At 27.8% G+C, this 22,328-nt stretch overlaps 1 protein-coding gene across 3 annotated transcripts in view; it reads left to right on the top strand.

The window, feature by feature from the left end:
- The window catches only part of LOC142326787 (uncharacterized), a 355,257-nt gene that overhangs the window by 278,288 nt on the left and 54,641 nt on the right, over positions 1–22,328 (top strand). The window contains exon 1 of one of the 3 annotated variants that reach the window (XM_075369496.1): positions 7,313–7,585. The exons of the other annotated variants lie outside the window; for them this stretch is intronic. Within the exon in view, the coding sequence (XP_075225611.1) occupies positions 7,541–7,585 (45 nt within the window). The 5' untranslated portion in view covers positions 7,313–7,540. Of the gene's footprint in view, positions 1–7,312; positions 7,586–22,328 lie in introns of those variants that run through there. 3 annotated transcript variants of the gene reach the window in all.

Raw genomic sequence — 22,328 nt, 5'->3', positions numbered from 1 at the left:
AATCGTAAAAGAGAACTTGAAGTACGGAATAGTGCTTTTGTTCTGATAATTATATGCTTTCAAGATGAGAATAGTGCGTTCCATGATGATGATAGTTGTGCTGGTGGTACTTAGAATTCATTGATTTGGATAGCTGAAAGCATGTTGTATGCATATGGTGCATGATATTGTTCTGCATGATACTTATGAATAAAACGAAGAATAAATTTATGTAAGCTGCCTAATGAATTGTTGGCTACTTTTATTTATTTTTATTTTTATTATTTATTTATATATATATATTTACTATTTATAATCGTGAATAGCTTTGTCTGGAATATATGAAGGATGAATTGAACGAGGTTGCTAACAACGATATTAGGATATCCTGTGTTCCTGGGATTTCTGAACCTACAACCATCAGAATCTATGTATTAACTATTTTCTTTTATATATTTATCTTCTATATATGTAAAACAACGTGTACACACTGACTATTATTCAACGCCCAGCAATGTTGACTGTTAATCAATGCCGGCCTCTGTGCCGCGAGTGGTAGCGTCTCGGCCTTTCATCCTAAGGTCCCGGGTTTGAATCCCGGTCAGGCGTGACATTTTCACACACACTACAAATCATTCAGCTCATCCTCTGAAGCAATGGCTAAACGGTAGACCCGGAGATTAAACAAAAAAAAAAAAAATTCAACGCATAAATTGATGAAAATTTGTATTCATGTTCTTCTTACGGTGTAAATGAGCACTAATAAAGGATTTTATGAAATTCCGAGTTTAAAGGGGTTAAAATGGGTAACATTAAATTTTATTTATTTATTTTTTCTGTAACATGAAGATATCAACTTGATTTTTAGTGTGTATATTTCATGTGAATATTTAAAAACCAATTTCTAGATTATTTTAAATTCAACCTTGAAAGGGGTGGAAAAAAAATAAAAAGATTTCGAACAATGATTACAAATTTTCCCCCTATTTACGACTGTACTAAACGAGATATTCACTCGATTTGGGTCTGCAAATATTCTTTAGATAATTATCTAAAAACTATAATCGGATCTTTTGAATTTTAATATTTTAAGAGGTAAAAGAACAAATCGTTTTTTTACATTTTGCCGTTTTATATTATTGCTGTAAAATCAATCTTTATGAGATTTGGTAATATTGTGATAATAATGTTTGTAGTTTCGATTATGTATTTCACAAGCGAAACATGATCAGTCCATTTCCCGTCGCGAAGCCCGCGACTGGAAATGCTAGATATGTACTTTCATATTCGTATTTTTTTTTTAATTTGGTTTTAAAATGATAAACTGACATATTTTTAAATTTATTTTCTTTTACTCGATTAAATAAATTCTGTTTTAGATCTTTTTTTTAGTTCAGTAATATTAAATTACGTCTGTATCTATTTCAAAACATGGATTATCAATAATTTTATTTTGTGTAAATTTATTTGAATTTAAAGATTACATTAGACAAATGTATTTTGTGTTTTTACATTGGATTACCCTGTTTTTAAAACAGCATCCATTTGCTAATCCGTTCAATCGAATGAGTAAAATGGAGTGAACTATCAATGTTTTCATTATTGTTATTATCAGTTGGTTTAATGGATATTTTTATTATCTGTGAGATAAAAGATTTCAACCTATCAGCTGAGGTCCCACTTGCCGTACCCGATTTTCACTTCTCTTTCTTCATGTTTAACTTAAATCCTGTAAAAAAATCAGTAAAATCTTAATTTTATATAAAGTTCAGTAAAATTTAGTATCTTATTTGAAGTAAAAAAATTTTCAGTTTAAATTAATATCTTTACACTTATGTTTGCGTTATTAATATGGAACAAGTGTTAATTTAATATCTTTTTTTATTTATCAATAAAAAATATATATTCGTTTCATCAATAAATAAATATTTTATGGTAATTTTCATGTCAGGTTTAGTAAAAATCTTATAAATTTTATAATAATAATTTATGTTAATTTTTTAATTATTTGAGGGAAATTTTTATGAAATTAGGATTAAATTATCGATCAGAATATTCAAACAGCAATATAATAAACTTTTTTTTAATTTTATGCGGTTGTTGATAATTTTTTTTCTATATTAAATTGGATCTATCGATATTTTTTATCTTTTTAGATATCTTACTAGGGTCGTTCGGAATGTTCTCGGCCTGTCATAGAGAAAATGCAAGTATGATCAAATGACAATTATCTGTCAGGTATTTTCCTTTAGATAGTGTGTTGCGAAGTTATTGTCGAGTGCATTTTATTGCTTGTTTGTGGCGATCGAGTAAAGAAAACAAATTTTGACATTTTCTGAAAAAAAGATAAAATTGAAATTCGAGCTATTATAAAGTACTTTGTTTTAAAAGGTTTAACTCGACAAACATGCAGAAAGAGTTAGATTCCAACTTAAAGGATTTTCCCTTTCGTTTTGGAAGGCAAAAAAAGTGAGCTGCTGAATTTAAACTGTTCGTACATCCACTGAAGATGATGAACGCTCGAACGCTCAAAAAGTGCGACGGCTAAATTACACAAAAATTCACAATGCTGTATTAAATGACCGCCGACTGAAATTACGCGAGCTTGCTGACATCGTAAATATCTCGATAGACCAGTTCACTGTTCATAAAAAAGCTTTCCATTCGATGGATGCTGCGTTTGTTAGCGGTTTATTTGACTTAACACTTCTCAAAAGTGATTAGACTTATCTAAACGCTATTCTGATGGGTAGACCTTTCATTACGGTAAATAAAACATGGATTCCCATTTCATGCCGAAAACCAAACAGCATTCCAAATAGTTGGCGGGAGGGAACAGATAAAATAAAAAAAACGGCTCCGTTGCAGGAAAAATCATATGATTTTTCCTGATTTTTCCTTGGTTATGATTTCTTTGGGTTTCTCGTGGTGTGGTGTTCATAGACTACCTTCCGAAAGGAGGAACATCGCCGGGTAGTATTACCGCTTCACTACTGTATCATTGAAGGGTGCTATTCGTACTAAAAATCCAGATTTTAGTAAAAAGGAATTGTTCTTTCACCACAATAATACGCCTGCACAAACGTGTCTTGGATTGTCGCTTCAGTACTGCATTACCTACTCTTTGAAGTGTTTCCATGAAGTGCCTTATTCACTGGATTTGGCTCCCAACGATTACTTATTCTTTTCAAAGCTGAAGAAGAAATGGTTCGCTGGCCGAACATTCACTTTAAATGATGAGTCAAAGCTGAGACAACCGGTTATTTTACAGTGTTGAACAAATCGCATTATATTGATGGTAAAAATTTATAAAATCTCGCTATAAATTAGTATTTGCTAAATTTAAATATTTGTATGATTCTTTAAAACAAACACTTTGGTGTAGGAGGTTTATTTAACATCTTAAGAAGTAATATTAAACACTTGCGATTTTTTTTGTATTCATCCAAATTTGCTTTCGAGTTAATTATATTTAGCATGTATTTTAACATTTAAAAATTTAAAAGGGTGAGAGATTTGTAAAAAAACTGTATGCTAAAACTCCCATTATAATCTGCTCTTAGGCAGCACCTACATCTCAATCCTCTTCTATTCCCAACTAAACTTTTGAGTTCCTGGTAGCACCCATTTTTTTTTAATAAATCGTTTATAATTTTAATATTTTCAAGTTTCTTCTTTTTTTTACATATTCTACTAATCCTTCCTTCTAACACTCTTTTAATTAATCATTTATACTGATCGGTTTCCTAGTCTTTACTGTTCTAATTTTTACTTTATTTTCAATTTTCCAGTCTTCTATTAGCATCATATCTAAGATGCTAAACTAATGCACTTGTTCAATTTTTCCTTGGTTTGTGCAAACATTCATTGATTTATTGTCTTCTCTACCGTCATTATTTAGGTCTTTTTGAAAGTAATATAAAATTTAATTATTCATTTTTCTTTATAAAATTGGAATGAATTTTTGGTTTTTTATTTCTGTATATTTTCGGTATCATTTTATTTTGTTTGAAAATTGTATCGTTAAGGTAATTAATTATTTGAGGTTTTTTTAAAAATAACTGTTAAAATGATCTTTACATTTATTTTTTTAAATTTAATTTTAGCGATAATATCTTGAATTGTAATTTTATTTCATGCATATTTATTTTTTTAACTTTATTTCATTCGTAAAAGTGCAAAACTTGAGTATGATTATGAAGACTAGAATCGGAAGATCTCAAGAAATTAATTTATGAAACGCTATTCCGTTTTGTTAAAATAATTAATATTGGTATTGACATGTTTAGTTACGTTTAATATATTTATGTTATATATTGTAACTAAATTTCTTAGTTATTTTGAATTCTTTTAAAAACATTTTGGTGTTTTATATGTATTTATAATTACGAAAGCAATAAATTATTTTATGGAATTTTCCTTTTTTTCTTTTATTTACGATTAAAATTAAGTCGGGCTCTGATTTTGTTTCATTTAATTTTTTTTTTTATAAATTTTTATTTGTTCAGAACAAAATATTAAATTTAAAAAGCCTTGAACTTGAATTTTAATAGTTAATTAATAATTTTCGATAAAATGTAAAAAAAAAAAAAAAAAGATTAATAATTACTGAATTGTACATTTTGTGTCATAAATTTTAATTTTGATTTATTAATTTTGAATTAAATTATCTAAAATATTATTATTAGGCATTTTATCTACAATTTAACGTTTAAGTGAAGATCAATTTTTATACTCTACAACTTGTGAAATTACTTTTTATATCAAAATTTAGATAAGTTTAATGTAATAAAATTTGATACATTAATATCGTGTTGCATTATACAAACTATCCATACATTTCTTATGACTGTGACACGTGTAGATTGCTTGAGGCTCAAAAAGCACCTTTTCTGTCACTAATGATTTTCACTATACATCTGTTACTTAAAAGGATTAAATAAAATCTGCATTTCAGTTGGTCGGCGTAGATATATTGAACACAGCATACTTGGCTCTGTAAACAAGTTAACGGAAAATAACTTAACTCTTCGTTTTTCGTAACAGTTCTGAGATGCTTGTTGTTATTAAATATGGCTATTTTTTTTTTCATGGGTGACTTACCACTCATGATGTCAAGTTGTCAATATAATCGTTATGTCATTAATATACATAAATACGAACGTTACAAAAGAATTGAGAAATTACATATTACAAACAACTTTCAAATATATCTGTTTATAATAAACTATTTTTGTGTATGTATTTGGCTTACAGAAGTAGCAATAACATAGATATACATAAATATATAAATTCTCGTGGTTTCTGCGAGTTTGTAACTTTTTTTGGCAGAAAAAAGTTCAACCTATTGAGCTGAAGTTTTGCATAGTTTTTACCCTATAGTTAGTTGTCCGTTCGATTTCCTTTCTTGAGCAGTAGGTGGATGAGTGCACATTTTCAGTCATCTGGTATCTTCTCCGTCTTCCATATTTCTTCGAAAATCTGGAGTATTCTCTTGGTGCTTTGTTGTTTTTTAGTGTGTTTATAATGAATTTGATTTCTTCTTCTGTGGGTTCTTCTGATTCCGCGTTAGGGTTCTTCTACCTTTAAAATCTAAGTCGTTTATTGGGTTCCTCACAGTTAAGAAGTGTCTGAAAAAGTAAAAGTAGAGTCTGGAAATAGTCCGCTAGTATTTAGCAACTTTCCTTGTTGTTGAGTGACAGTTTTCCATCCCCTTTCCTAAATCTTTGGAATTCGACAATTTTGTCCAATACTTCAGCTAACCTTGTTTTGTTATACTTGTGTTTCTGGTGCATATAAAGCTTCTGGAAGGATCACTATTTGGTAATGTCTTTATATATTTTATTTATACAGTGTGTGTGTGCGCACGCGCGCGTGTATTTTATGATTATTACTTGCGTTATATTCAGTTTTCCATGTACATCAAAAGGATTCTTTATAATATTCAATTAAGATATCTAGAAAGTAAGAAAATTTATGTATGTAGTAGCTACTTCTTGAGCAGAACCACCACCATAATGGAGCGGGAGCGCAGTGAAGCGGTGCTCCGTCACGCTTTTTCTTGGATTAGTTTTATAGAAGTACGAAGAATAATTTTGATTAACACTTAGTGATAAATATGTTTAACTATAATATTATTATTGTTCAATAATTAGAAGCGCCTTTTTGTTGTAAAATTAAATAAAATTTATTGTAAGTTACTAAACTAATTAATCAAATATGATAAAGGAAATAAGAATACTGTGCATTTGTAGACTGTGGTCCGGGATTGTTGACACGATGTAATTTTTTTTTAGGTTTTTTTCTCTTAGGAAAATAGAAGAGAACATGGTGAAATAAGTTTTTTTTTCTAAAAGAAAAAGTTGAAGTGTTCAAATTACGGTGTCATTCAGTTGCTTTGAAGAGAATTAGCCTACTGTGCAGTATTGCTACACTTGAGAGGCCAAGCATTCTTTTATAAATAAAAAAAATACATGTATACTACGTTTAATACTGTCTCAATTAGATATTTTAAAATATTAGGTTACTAATAATTATTGTATTCATAAGAATAATTTTTCCTTCTAATATTTTATGAAGATATCCTAGACAAAAGTTACGAAGCTTCTAAACTGTGCCATTGGTATTTTGTTACTCATTTTATTAGAAATATCGAATTTTAGGATTGTCTAATAATTATACTAATTTTTTATTACTGTTTAAACTGTCAAAACGATTTATATCAAACCATGTCTGTTATTATTTATTGGGTTAAAAAACCATCTGATTGTTTTTCTTTCCATTAAAGGGCTCGTCCACATGATAGCGTTTGCTAACGCGCGTTAGCAAACGCTATCATGTGGACGAGCCCTAAGGATTAATGATTTATCTTTACATAAATTTACTTCAGTATTATTACGACAGTAATAACTTTTATTTTATACCTAAATAAACAAATTCAGTTAATTTGTTATGTATATATAGCTTTATTTATATTTGACATTGTTATTAAAACGGTTTGTTTATGTTATTATACAAAACAAGATATACTTCCGAGCAATAGCGTCGTGAGAGTCATACGCAGAATAAAGGTATACAAATTATTATCATTTCGGCAATAAAAAAAAAAAACACGCTGTAGTAAAATGAATTCACCGCAACTTCTTGTCAAGGACGTTTGAATAATGAAATGAGTACATTGCATTATGCCTGTAGTTCATTTTGTTATCGTACATGGTGTTATCACAGCTGTAGTTTTCCCCTTTCCCCTACCCCCATAATTGCCGCCGGCGTCCCTCCTCCTTACTAAACGTCGCCTCGTATCTTTTGAACTCTGCACTGTCTGGCAGTCTGTCTGGAAACGTCTGCAGTATTGCAACAAGTGTCTTCATGTTAGCTTAATGTCTTTTTATCAAGTGTTTAGTTGTGAAACAAATATTGTTACGACTGTTGCTATTGTAGCTTATTCGTTTAACGTTGTGTGGTAAATGTAAACTGTGAAGTAATACAGACCTAAATTACTACAGGTCTTGTAGTTTTTTCCACTGCATATATACTTTTTTTTTGTATTAATTATTAGACAATGAAAGTATTAGATAATAAAAAGCTTCATTCTAAGCTTTTAAGGGTAGGTAACTTTTTTTACAATGATATTTTATTACTAATACATTTGACGAGAGCTATGATCGTTCTAGTAGGTTTCGTTATGTTAAGGTCCTCCTGGTCATTATCCCATAATCTTCAGCAGCTTACTAGATTTTAATAATTATTTTGAGAACGAAAAACTAATATTTTGGTGAAAATAATGTATGTTAATAATTATTTTTATCTTTTATTATTTTTCATGAATTTTAATATAATTAATAAATACAAAGAGGTAATTTGGTAAAATTCATAGTTTAATTACGGATGATATATGAGGTATAGAAACTTTTGCTTTGGATAAGATGGTGAACTATTACTATTACTATTACTATTATTATCAAATAAAATGTCATTTAAATTTAAATTAATAGATTAAAAATAAAATAAATTACTTAAATGAAAATAAAAATATTATGATTATTATTAAATAAAAATAATTATGAAACAAAATTCTAACTTATTCAAGTTATCTATTATTATTAATCACCGGGTCTTTTTCTTAAATAGCCGGTATTGTACTTTATTTTCTATTTTGCTAGGTAACCATAAATTATTTCTTTATTAATTGTTATCTTTATTTTTTTTTTGTATACATTTTTTAATTTATCTTTTTAGTAAAGTAAAGCTAAAGAATTTTTAACCTGATATTCGATTCAAAAGGTATAATTTAATTTATATTCATTCAAAGTTTTGAACAACTTTTATAATTATAATAAAATTTAACAAATTTTAAATAGTTTTTTTTTCTGGGAGATATTAGGAATTGAGAAATTCATTTCTATAGTTTATCGGAACGAGCGACTACCGTTCTACGTATTTTTGCAGTCTGAAATAAAATTGTTATTGAAGTATTGTAAAAAAATATTTTTACTGGTACAATTATAAGAAGTGTATTGAGATAACAATCAATTACTTTACTTAAGTTATCAGAAATTAATTTTCATTAATTAAAACAATAAAAAATGAGCTGAAAAATTATAGATTTTGTTTGAAAAAAAGATGAAGTTTTAGCATTTATCTCAAGATTTTTTTTTTATCTGCCTCAGTACTTGGATAAGTGCTATCATGTAATTTTGTACAATTAGAAACTACTTCTTATCCTTTTCCTGCGCTCAGATATAAAAATTGCTGTTGTTGAAAACAACTCGTGGCGGTGTGTTTGCGTCTCGGTTTTTCATCTGGAAGTATTCCGGGTTCGAATCCCGATCAGGCATGGCATTTTTTTATACTCTACAAAATCCATCCACGCACAAAGCTTTTTTCAATATTCAATTGCTTATGTGCAATATCATCAAGCAAAAAAAAAAAATATATATATATATATATATATATATATTGTTTTTTTTAATCTTCATCAGTCATGTATATTACAACGATAAATTTACTAGTATATAATATTTCCAAATTTAATCGATGTTTGATTATAGGAGAAAAAAAAAATAGTATTTATTAAGTGAATTGATGTGTTTATTATTTATGCTTCTTTGGTAATTCTGTACAGATTCAAGAAAACTTAAAAATCGAAGAATATATAAATAAAAAATAAATATTTATTATATAATATAAATATTATATATATTTATATATGTATATATAAATATATATATAAATAATATAATTTAAACGAGTATATGTAGCCCTTATTATATTTTTAAAGGAAGTTATTTAGAAAAAAAAATTTCAATCTACATAAAAAAAAATTGGCAAAAACCATATTGGCCTTTTAATTCATGTTGGGTATTACAATACAGAAGTTATTTTAACAAAAATTTTAGTATTTTTTTTAAATTACGATTGTTTTAATGTAAGTTATTATAGTATTTCAATTTTTTTTTCTATTTTCGCTTATTTTATCCATCTTCTCGTTAAGAATTCCAAAATATTCTAAGAAAGGAAATGATTTCTTTATAATTGGTTTGTCAAAAATATAAAGTATTAGATTATTTTAAAATCGTTCATTTTTAGCATAAAATAATATGAAATTTTGATTTAATTAATTTATCTTAAATTAATTAAAACATACTTTTTTCTTTTTTGAGCATACTTTTTTCTTTTAATAGAATTTATTTTTTAGTATAATTTTAACCCTGAACTAACACCAAAAAATATTTAATTGTATTTAATAATTTTCAATTGATTAAAGATTCTGTGAAAACTAATTGCTTAGCAAACTTTAGTGCTATGTTTTTATTAGTAATTTATTAAGGAAATTTTGCATAGTTTCCTGTTGCATAATCAATTGAAAATCCTCCATTCATTGGAATAGAATCGCCATTTTTATGAAACAATATTGTATTAAATTGAACGAAATATCCCTTTTTTTCTTTTTACGTAAGAAAAATTTTTATTGAAAAATTAATGAGAGAAGATATTGGCATAAAACTCAAAAATTTAAAGACGTAGTCGATTGTTTTCCATTATGGAAGCCAAATTGATTCTCTTTCCCAATAAAGTTCTTTCTTAGGTTCAAGAAACACTTCTGTATAACTTACTTGGATATTTTTTCAATCCATTCAAAATAATGATCGCACAAATATGCAAATATCCTAAAAATCTTAAGTTGTTAACTTTTCAATCGATAAATATCAATTAAAAATAAACTACGATTAAAAAATTATTCCCGTTAAATTAAAAATAAATAAAAAACGATTTCTTGTAAAGTATTTCTCATAATATGTAGATTGTATAATTTTTCATTTTTAATTACCATTTGTAATTAAAAATTTTATAATTTCATTTGTAATTTTAAATTTTTAGTCGTTATATTGTTGGGTACTTAATTTATGAACAACAGTGGTCCTCGATTTCATTATTTTTGTTAATGGCTTTGCTATAAATATCAACTTACACGCAAAATACTTGTTTAATTAGCGCGAAATACAGTTTTCATTAATGTTTATAATAATAAATTGTTAAAACAGTGTGGCCACCTTCCTATATTATAATTATAAACAGTATTTTTAGTTACATATATATATTCTTTAATTTTGAAGCTTATAATAAAATATTTTTTTTTGAGGGGAGACCATGAATTAAAAATTCGGAAAATATTCCCTACAGATTGAAATTTTCTATATTTCATTATTTCGTAACTTATTCTTTTCTTTCTTTTATTTTTTCGATTTGGTTATTATTGGCTGCGTTACTACATTTTATTTCACCTTATTCTCCTATTTCTCTTTTATTCATTCAATTCTCTGAACTTATTTTTTTCTTCTTAATTCGTGGTTTTTTATTTTGATCTTCAGATCCTCTAATTTTTATAATTTTTTCCCTAAAAATTCTCCTGTACCGGATTACCTCTTTTGAGATCGTCTCAACTCTTTTTCGGACTTCTGAGAACCACGTAATTAATTTTTTTTTTTTTTTTTTGTTTTAAAGAATTAAAAATCTTTTTATTGTCAGGCTACTTTTACCTATTCTTGAAGTTACCCATAAAACATTATACTTTACTTTCTTATCGAATCGGGCAGCTTTCGGATCTTTTTTAGTATTCCAAAAATATTTTTTATTCTCCAGGTCATTTTTTGGGTCCTAAAATTTTTCTTAAAAATCTTTCCATTTTTCTATTTTTTCTTTTATTGTTTAATTTTAAATAAGCTTCTATGGTGAATGAATAAATTCATCGAGCAAAAAAAATATTTTGACACGTAAAGATTTTCAGGTTTAATTACTGTTATATTTTACCGTATTATTTTTGCGTTTATGGAAAGGCATTTTTTTTTGTAGATACCTTTAGTTATCCGCACGCTTCCTCAATTTTCCTAATTCAAAATTTTTAATTTTCGACTCCAAAATTTGAAGTTAATAAATTTTTGTTGCATTTTTAATTTCCTGGCATCATTGCAAGAAAAATATGGTAATCAGTCAAAAAATAGGATAAGGGTTTTTTTAAACCTTTGACCGGATAAGTTAATTTTGATGAAATTTTGTACAGAAAGTCTTGTGTATTTGTTAAACAATTTTGGGGTCAGTATTTCCTGGGAGGATGAGGTAAATAGTTTTTTGGGGTCAATTCTCTCAAAATTTTGCAAACATAACTCCATTTTATATTAAACTCAGTACTTGCGTATTTGCTTATTTTATCATTTTTAAAAAGATTTTTCTTCAAAATTCCCGTTCCCCCAAAAATCAGAAAAGCTACCTTTTTATTTATTGCATATTTTTTCAATTTAATTTTTTTTTTAACTTTTTTCGAGGCATAGTAGAAGTAGTGCAAGCGACCCAAACAAAATACTTTGAGGAAATTCATGAAAATTAAAAAATTTTTTTTTGAATTTTTCAAAACTTTTTTGGTTCATTTAAAATATTTAATAATATTTCAATAAAATTTCTTCATAATTCACCTCCCCTCCACTACAAATAAAAAAATCTTATTTAAATTTTTCCATTTAATTTACTAAATGTAGAAAAATCAAAACGTTTTCTTGGAAGGAGATTTTTGATGTGGGAAGCAGAAAAAGATTAAAAAATATAGATCTTTTAATCTTTAAAACTTTTTTTGGTTTATTTAAACATATAATGATAATTTTACAATAAAAATAGTATCATAAATTACTTCACTACAAAAAATAAATTTTAGGCAACCTTTTTCATTTATAATTATTTTTTCGCTGTATAAAAATAAATAACCAATACCAGGAAAGCTTTACAACTTTATTCTCAGCTTTTTTTATATTTTTCATGAATTAATTTAGTTTTTCTGTAGAGATTTGTAATTCAATTTTTTCCCAAATATTTTTGAAACGATTAAGTTGAATTTCTGCCGATTCGCTTTTTGAGTTTTAATTGCCAAATCATCCTCAAAAACCAAGCATTCTTTTTTCTTTTTTTTTACTAAAATTATGGGACTGGTTTCTAATTCTTCTAACTGACGATTTCATGGTCTAATTATTTTTTTGTAAAACCGTGTTAAAAGAATCTGTGTAGACAGTCTCCTTGTCTGACTCCTGTTTTGATCATAAATGTTTCCAATATTTAATTCATAAACTTAATTTTTGAGTAGATATCGGGCAAAGTTACCCGATATCTTTGTTGTAAGCAAGTAAACTATAAAAAAGTTTTAATTCTAAGGGAAGCGAAAGATATATAATCTTTATAGATGTGTAATTTTTTTTTAATTTAATATATATGAAAAATAATAAAAAAACAAGAGAAAATCTTTGTTTTTTCTAAATTTCGTTGAATTTTTTAAAAATGTCTACGTAAATATGACGTTCTCGGTTTATGTCAATTAAAACCAATTATGAATTTAATTTATGAGAAATCGTTTCTTATAATTCAACATACACAGAAACACTAGAATTATTCATAACAGATCAGCGGTTGCAAAGTTTTAAATTCAGTTAAAGGTAATAAAATAGCTTATTCATGACAGCTGTTTTTTTTTTATTCTGTGTTTTATAATGGAGATAATTTAAACTATTTCGTTTGTTAGAATTTTATATCGGATGAGATAGTACGTGATAATCATTTGGAAAATACTAAGTTGTTATATTATTATTGATGTTTTGAAAACAAAAAGAAGTAGTATTACAGACAAATGTCAAAGGCCACCGCCACCTTGTACCAGTAAACCATCAGTTCGTGAGCGAGTAAGTGAACAAGCTGGCGGTGGTGTATGATTGTATTAGTGCAAACAAAGGCACCGACAACCTTCTATTGTTGATTATCAAATGGTTTACCACATCTGGTAGCTACTCTGTTCGTACTTGGCCGAACACGTATTTTGTAGTTACAGACTACATAACATTTGCAGTTAAGAAATATTACTCTTTTACATTACGTACCGCGGATTGCAAAACTTAATCCTACTGTTCGTAATATCAGAACTTTAATATAATGACATCGACATGCATTGCACTTGATGCAACAGGTGAAAATTGAGAATTAATATTGTGCATTACAAACATAATGTAATGACTAAACAAGCCAGCCGCAAATTGCATTCTACATACACATAACATACTAACACAAATACACGTGCGCGCGCGCACACACACATGTACATGACGTCGATGATAATGATGTCTAACGCTGGCAAATACCGAATGAAATGCGCCAAATATATTAAATCTACATAACACAACACCCCAGCTATATAACAATGAAACCGTGACGTGATGATTATATTCTATTCGTATCACGCTATCGTTACTTAAGTACCTTTATTTTTTTGTAATTATTTTTGAATCTCCTTTCTTTTTGGAATTGTCATTGTAGTAATTTTACGTTCTTGGATTTTAGAAACAATAGTCTGCAAATCAAAAAATTAATTGTGATTTGTTTGTGAGTAACCTTGTTAACATTTTATTTGATTATTATGTTGAAAATTTATATTTTTAAGACGCTAATTATTTTTTTATGTATTTTATGGACCGATTTTTTTACACTTGTATTATTATTAAACATATTTTAATATTTATATTTAAATATTAAACTCTAAAAACAATTTTTCATTTCTGTTCGTTGCGGCGCACAATAAAAAAATGTATTTCATCGCTAGACGTTTTGGTGAAGGCCTGACACAATATTGTACTTTGTGGTACATTCCTTATTTTATTTCAGTTAGGATCCGATTGAAGCACTATTGCGGCAGAAAAAGAAAAAAGGAATTTTTCTTCTTCCATGTTATAATATTTAAAGAATTCATATCTACTATGTGGAAGAAAATAAATTTATTATTTTGTAAGCTAGAAAACAAATATTCTCAAAATCATTCTTTTGATGGTCACAGTTCAAAATAGTTCTTAAAGTTAGATTAAGTTTTCAACTGATAAAATGAAATGTTTAAAAGCCTGAAGTAATTTTTTTATAATTTTCCAAAATTTTCACCATACATTAACCAAAGTGTAAATTAATTATTTTTATTATAAATGAAAAGAACAAAAAAAAAACTGCTTGATTTCAGACAGTGGATTCACTTGCCGAAAATGACTATGGTACTGCACAAATACGATATATTTTTAAAAGTTTTTATTTTCGATATTTACAAATATGCATTTCTCCATGCAGTGGAAACTCTGGATTATGGCTACCCGTACTTGATACCAGATGTAGAGTATAATTGTTTATTACACATCATTCCTTTGTATCTAAATTTTCCAAAACTAAAATTCGTTTATAGCTGTTTTATATATATATATACTAAATAGTTTATTACTAAAAATGTGATTTGAATATATGAAAAAGCTGACAACAGAGTTGTAATACTTTTCTAACTTTGGTTATTTATTCTTATACAGGGGGAAAATAATGATTCATGAAAATAACCAAAATAAGTTTAAAAAATTTAAAAAACTCGATATTTTTAAACTTTGATCGGCTCCCCCAAAGTATTCTTTTTTGTCGCTTGCACTACTGCTATGCCTAGGAAAACAAACAAAAAATCTGTTAAAAATATGCAATAAATTAAAAGATAATTCTTTCGATTTTTAGAGAAGAGGAAGGTTTCTGTAAAATTAAAGAACCGAAAAAAATGGCTCAAATAGAATAGCTGAAAGCAGGATAACCAAATTTTACATTTTAGCGCATTCAAGAATATGGTACACAGTTTTTGAGCACATTGTGCTTAAAAACCGGATTCGGTTTAACCGAATAAATAATAATATGTCAATACAGATAATATTTTTTAGTGTTATTAGAAAATAACTTAATAAAATGTCCGCTTAAAAACACTATCTTCCAACGGTGCTTAATTTAAATTTCTATACACACAGACATAACAAATACATAATTAGATAAAAAAAATACAATTAGATTAACAAACACAGAATTAGGTTTTACTAATTATCTTCTTTTACGGGAGCAACAATGCTCTGTCTCCCTCGCAGCCTCGAGGTCCTATGTGCGCATGCGCAAAACAACCAAACACCACGCCGCTGGAACTGTGAAGCGCACAGTTCCATACAAAGATTTTTGTATCTTTTTCATAAACTGGGAATGGCTACTGACATTAAGCTTAAGGATTATATATTGTGCAAGTATAAATAAAGAATTCAAGAAAAAAGGACTCATTATATTAAATGTTATCGATAATATCAAGTGGAAAAGGGGGTGCTACAGTTCCACAGTGCCTATACGCGAGCGGCTACTGATTACCAGTAAATTACAGTCGAAAAACACTGATTTCTAGAAAATGTTTGATGTTTTTGACATCATAAAAAATTTTGCTGTAATAATCACCTTGTTATTAACCACATGTGAGCTTAATTTATCAAAATGTTTTAAATTCGAATAAATAAACTATTTGACAAACAGCATTATTTTACTAGGAAGAAATAAATGTTTGTGATTAATGTATATATAAAAATATACATACAAACACGAAAATATCTTATAAGAGGCTAACATATTTTATTTTAACCTAAACATTTAAAAAATACCTAATTTAAAAAGTAACGTTATTTTGTAACAAATAAAAGTCAACGCGGCCTGCCTCCGTGGCATGAGTGGTAGTGTCTCGGTCTTTCAACCCGGAGGTCCCGGGTTTGAATCCCGGTCAGGCATGGCATTTTCACACGCTTCTTTGTCATTCATCTCATCCTCTGAAGCAATATCTAACGTTGATCCGGAGGTTAAACAAAACAAAAAAAAGTCAACGGAAAATGTAATTAAAATCTTAAAAATAAATTTTATATTCTACTTGCAAATTATTTAATTTTCATTATAAAAGAGAACTTAAAACAAGAAGTAATTATTTTAAAGCAAAAACCTACAAAAAAAAAAAATCGAACTTAATAAAAATTTTACTGTGGTGTGGGATGCAATAATTCTTCAGTGTTTTGAATAAATTCAGTAATGTCTAAGATTATTCCAGTTTGGTTATTCATGAAATTTGTGGATTGCTTACTGTTACACTTTTATTTATATAGCATAATTTTGTTCTGCATTTTAATTTTTTTTTTCTTTGTTACAGGTAAGTGGCTTTTGAAGACACCTGCTTATTTTAAGGTAGTTATAATAAATGCATACAATGCGTATTACTAATATTTCATTAAATCTACTTTATTTTTAAGGATAACGTATGTTTTCACGTTATCCTTTAATAATATCCTTTTTTATATTTATTAGATGTATAAGTTATATTTATAAATTTTTTTTATATGGCCTTTTGCTAATTTTTTGATATTTTATTAGTGTTGTTTGCTACTTTACCGAAATCCTGAAATCGAGGTTAATATAAAAATGATCTATACAAACTTTTAATTTTTAAATGCCCGGTATGCGAACTGGTGGGCAATTAATAAAAAAATTATTTTTATTTAATACTAAGTTATGACAGTAATATTTGGTTATATATTCATTAAGGAAAGTTATTATTCCATTTTTTCAAGGAAAAACTTCCTAAATTTTCTTTTGACTGTCACATATAAAGCGATTTAAATAATTTTTACCCTATGGACAATTGGGTGAAAATTTCTCTAGTATCTCTTGCATTGAATGATTGTTACTCTTCAAAATGGGTTCGCCATTTTTGGGAATGACAGATGAAGGTTGCTTAAAACCGCCAATTATACGATATGTATAATATGTTTAATAATACCCATACGTATCAAAAAATATTCTGCCTTGCTTCGTACCGGAAAACTTACGTTCATATTACTGATGATTGTCAAAATTACAATAAAGTCTTTTAGATTTTTAGATGTGATTGACGTTCATCCCTTTTTTAAGATAAATAACCGACTTATCTTTTAAGTAGTAGAAAATTAAAACTGGTTTAATTTTTTTTTTCAGCCGTATTTTTGTAATTAATTATTGCTTTTTAATTTTAGCTAATGAACCAATAAAAACAAAGTTCGATGTAATATTTAAAAAAATTTAAATTGTTAAAATAAAAAATCAGAAAGATTCGTTTCAAGAAATTGTATAACCTTTAGAGCGGGAAGGACAAAGTAGAAAAGGCTGACAGTAGGAATGGAAAGTGGGAGGAGCTTAACATTGCTATTTATTCGACTATCCCAACTCAGGAAGACTCAGTGGTAATTGTAGTTTTGAGAATAGAGGTAGTCCGAAACGTGTCAACTACGAAGTTAGAGTAAAACTGCTAGGAAAAGCAAAAAATAACACTCAAATTAATTATGATATCCTAGCGGAAAAATCAAATATTATGAAAAATTTGTTATCTATAAAATTTTTCTCCTTAAAATTTAAACAGATTGATTTTGTGACATCCTTTAATATTATGTGTCAGCACGTTCAATTATATTGAAAATTCTTGTCTTCTTAGAGTATTTCTTTATTGAATGGTTTTTATTTTTATTGAATGTTAACAACGAATTTATTCGTGTATATATATATATATATATATATTCTTAATTATTAAATCATTATATTATATTTCTAATGCAAAATTTGTGTCTGTGTGTGTCTGTCTGTCTGTCTCTCTCTCTCTCTCTCTCTCTCTCTCTCTCTCTCTCTCTCTCTCTCTCTCTCTCTCTCACTCTCTCTCTCTCTCTCTCTCTCTCTGTGTGTGTGTGTGTGTGTGTGTGTGTGTGTGTGTGTGTGTGTGTGTGTGTGTGTGTGTGTGTGTGTGTGTGTGTAAAATACAATAAAAGAGTGCATGTACATTTTTGTTTAAATTCCACGATAAAAAAGAAGCTCGTAGAGTATAATCGCACACATATTTGGTCTCTCCCTATACCATCTGTTGACGTAGATGCGCGTGTTGCAACAGAAAACTCGTGTCCTTACTATGTATATCGTAAATCAGGCCTACAACAAGGATTTCATCTTAAAAACTTGAAAGCTTCTCTCTGAAGTCTTTTGTGCTTTCGCGTATTTAGAGTACCATGGTTTTTCGATGATAGTGTTAATAACATAAACCAGTATAAAAGAAAGAAAAAAGTTAAAATTTGAATACGTGAGTGCTTTTAGCTTTTATTAATTTCAAGTATTCTTTCCTTTTGGAAGCTGAATATACATTGTAGATCTATAACGACGTTTTTTTTACTCTGTTGTTTAGAGTTATTTTTTGTTTTTATGAAATACTGCTAATGGAAATTGTTGAAAATTTGAGAGTTTTGTCTTCTGTAGAGCTTTTTTTTATATCCTTACAGTTAAAGACAAAAAGAGTAAAAGGCAGCTTGATAGGGAACGCTTCATTCCCTATTATTTCGAAGAAAATAAAATTAAAAGCTTATAATATTTCACTTATATTAGATCTTTTTTTAATGCGTTTTATTCAATAGTTAGCATGTCACCGATTTTCTGTCTGTGATGTTTTCAGAACCAGGTTCAAATCCCGTTATTACATCAGTATCGTTTAATAATCAGATTTAACTCTTTATAATTAATCTTGCAACGGTAAATACTGCTAGGAATTCCAGTATGAAAAATCCAAATTACAGTAATATGCACGAGAAATAACTTACGACGTACTTCCATTAATATTTGGAGAATTAGAATGTAGCCAACGATATTGTTTCAGGATTGGTTGAAACCAGTTATGTTACAATAATTTGGCCTATATCTGAATTTAAAAAAAATGTGATTGAAGTTGTAATTTTTAACCGCATTTTAATGACAAAAAACTGTAAAAATAAATATAGAATGTTATTTTATAAAACAAAACTCGTTTTGCTCTGTTGGTAGATCTTAAGTGTATTGTTTGTGATGCTATAGTTTGTCTACATTTGGAACAATATAGAAATTCGTGTCACTTTATATGACTAATCTTCGCCATTCTGTATCACCAAAAAAAAAAATCGTTTGGTTCAAATTGGAACACTTAAGACAAGATATATGTTACGATACTTACTATACTATACTTTACTTTTTTCAGAGAATCATAATTCTAGGACCCCAAAAATATTTCGGCAACCATCCTATAAAAGAGGAATGCCCCTCATACAGCTTTCTGACCATTTTGTACCAAAAGGAAAAGCATCTCGTATAGATAAGCTGCTAAAGTAAATCTATGTGATGAGTTCTCAGTCAGCTTAATATTTCGTTAAATTAACCAGGAACGGAACACAATCCTTTTATTCATTACCCACGAATAACCACTATTGTTTTTATGAAATAAGTCCAGATCATTAGAATTAACCACCAGGCATGTACGTAATTCCTTACAGTGTATTTACTGAGGATACTGTGCCTTTTGACATTCAAAACGTTTCGTTACACGTTTGTTATGTAGCTTCAAAAGAATTAAAATTTTTTTACTGATGAGATGTGAAGACATGAGTTCGAAACCACCAATAATGTGAAAAATAAAGTGGTAAGTACGGCTGTTTGAATGCGTTCACATACAAATCTTAACCTTAATCATAGTTTTAATTGTTTCTTACTTATCCAATTAAACCTGACTAAAACCTAACAAAAATAGTTTTAAGAACCTTTACAAAATGTTTGTAACAGTTATAGTGTATCTTACAAACAAAAAATGTACTGAAAGTATGAAAAACTACAAAAAGGGTACAAAGAAACTACCGAACTACTACATTGTTTATAAACTAAAATTCTATATTCTACACATTATTCACTGTTTGCGTTTATTAAAATTATTATGTACATCTTATGTTACAGTGCGTGTATAATTCTTTTTTTCCTTTTTTTTACAAAGAATATTAAATGTTATTAAAGTATTGTGTTCGTGTTTTAAATCTTAAACGCAACTTTTTTAATGTTTTCTTTTTCATGCAAGCCCTCTTATGTAATTATATATTTAGTTGGAGAAAAAAAACCGTCTTAATATAATATGTTATTTATAATACCAAAATGATGTTTTAAATTTCTCATTTTTATTTCTAAAACCGTATCATCCGTTTTCTATACAAATATATATTAGTGATGTACTAATATCAATGAGTTCAGTAGGCAGAATAAACATCCGTCGTATTTATTATAATATTCTCCACGTTTTCCCCTAAGAAAATTACTTTAAAAATAGCAAGAGAAAATGTGAATCATGATTTATGAAAAATTTAGGTGATGAATTATTATTTAGTTTATGTAGGAGTAAAGCTTGGATATTTTTAACATTTCTGATTGCATATGTAAATAAAATAACTCACAAATTTGTATTACATTTTGAATTATTCGTTTTCATATAAGGGAAAACTAATATATTTATAAATGATGTTGGACCGAATTATTAAACAAAGTAATTTATGTGTTAAATTCTTTCCTTTATTTAAATCTTTTTGGTATATTAGACTGAACTTTTATTTTGATTCAAAACGATATTTACTGTGCTCTTGAACTTAAATAAAATCAGCCTTCATCTTTTAAACTGTACGGAAAAATGTCGTTAGAGTAAATCGCACGGGTAAATTAGGCTTAAGAATTAACTAGAAGAAAATAGCCCCTAGTTCCGGTACTAGTTAAGGTTTAGTAAATATAAACACATAGATGCGCAGTAGTTCTGCTTGGAAGGTTTAAAATAATGTTGGCCCTGCTAATTGTACAGTGGAGGGGTGTGTTTACTACGAAAAGCCAGTCATTGGACCAGCAATCCATTCTCACCGTATCAACTGAGCTTTCTTAACTTTGACAAATAATGTATATTACTATGGAATTTACCAAATTATCGTCCTCTTTCTCATTTTGTTTCTCTTTTCTTAACATCATAATAAATGTGTGAAATTATCTTTAAGTTTTACAGTTTTCTAGGAAATTCTGTAGAAATAAATAAAATATTCTCAAAGCAAATATAATTATCAATCATTTCTTGTTGTTTAAAGTCACTCCTTTAGCCATTGGAATTTTGGTTTAAATAAGTATTTTAACTTACAACTTTATAGTGATAATGAAATATTTCTTTACACTATCGGAAAGGATCAAACGGTTAGATGTAAACCAACTTTAGACGCTTCTGAGCAACTATTTCCGTTATTTCATTATTGTTTCTTTTTTTTTTTATAAAAAATATCGAGTTTAAATATGGACGTATTGATGAAATATTAAAAATCGCTTTTGTCTTTTTCGAAATTTCTGTTTGAATTAAAAGTTGAGAGAAAAATATATTTACATAAAAATAAATTTCTTTTAAATTTAATACAATTGTCAAATTTATTGTTCATTACAAGTTCTCTTGAATTTATATTATTACTTTGTATTTTTTAAATCATTTTTCCTTAATTATTTTAATCCCCCCTGTTCAATTTTCCTCCTCCTTAATTAATTGTTTATACACATTCATGTAAAAATCATTTTTTTATATTTACGATCCTAAGTAGGTCGATGAGAGGAGGAGTTTATACTAGCTTAAATACGGTAGGCCTATCTCATTTAAAATTCAAAACCCAGGTTTCTTAATTACAGTACACAAATTAAAGTAAATAATAAGTATATCCCTATTTAAATATTGTTAAAATTTTTCAAGATTTGTAAAAAAAAATTTAAGATTTATAAAACAAATTATAATAATAGTTTTAATTGGCTTTACTGATACTGCGTTTATTAATTTATCACGATTCGTACTTTCTTTCTTTTTCCTGTTTAGCCTCCGGTAACTACCGTTTAGATAATTCTTCAGAGGATGAATGAGGATGATATTGTAATGTATGAGTGTAAATTAAGTGTATGTAGTCTTGTACATTCTCAGTTCGACCATTCCTGAGATGTATGGTTAATTGAAACCCAACCACCAAAGAACACCGGTATCCACGATCTAGTATTCAAATCCGTGTAAAAATAACTGGCTTTTCTAAGACTTGAACGCTGGAACTCTCGACTTCCAAATCAGCTGATTTGGGAAGACGCGTTCACCACTAGACCAA

This window comes from Lycorma delicatula, chromosome 6, assembly GCF_047948215.1.
Source record: "Lycorma delicatula isolate Av1 chromosome 6, ASM4794821v1, whole genome shotgun sequence".
Lineage (NCBI taxonomy): Eukaryota > Metazoa > Arthropoda > Insecta > Hemiptera > Fulgoridae > Lycorma > Lycorma delicatula.
This window is presented reverse-complemented; position numbering and strand designations above follow the sequence as displayed.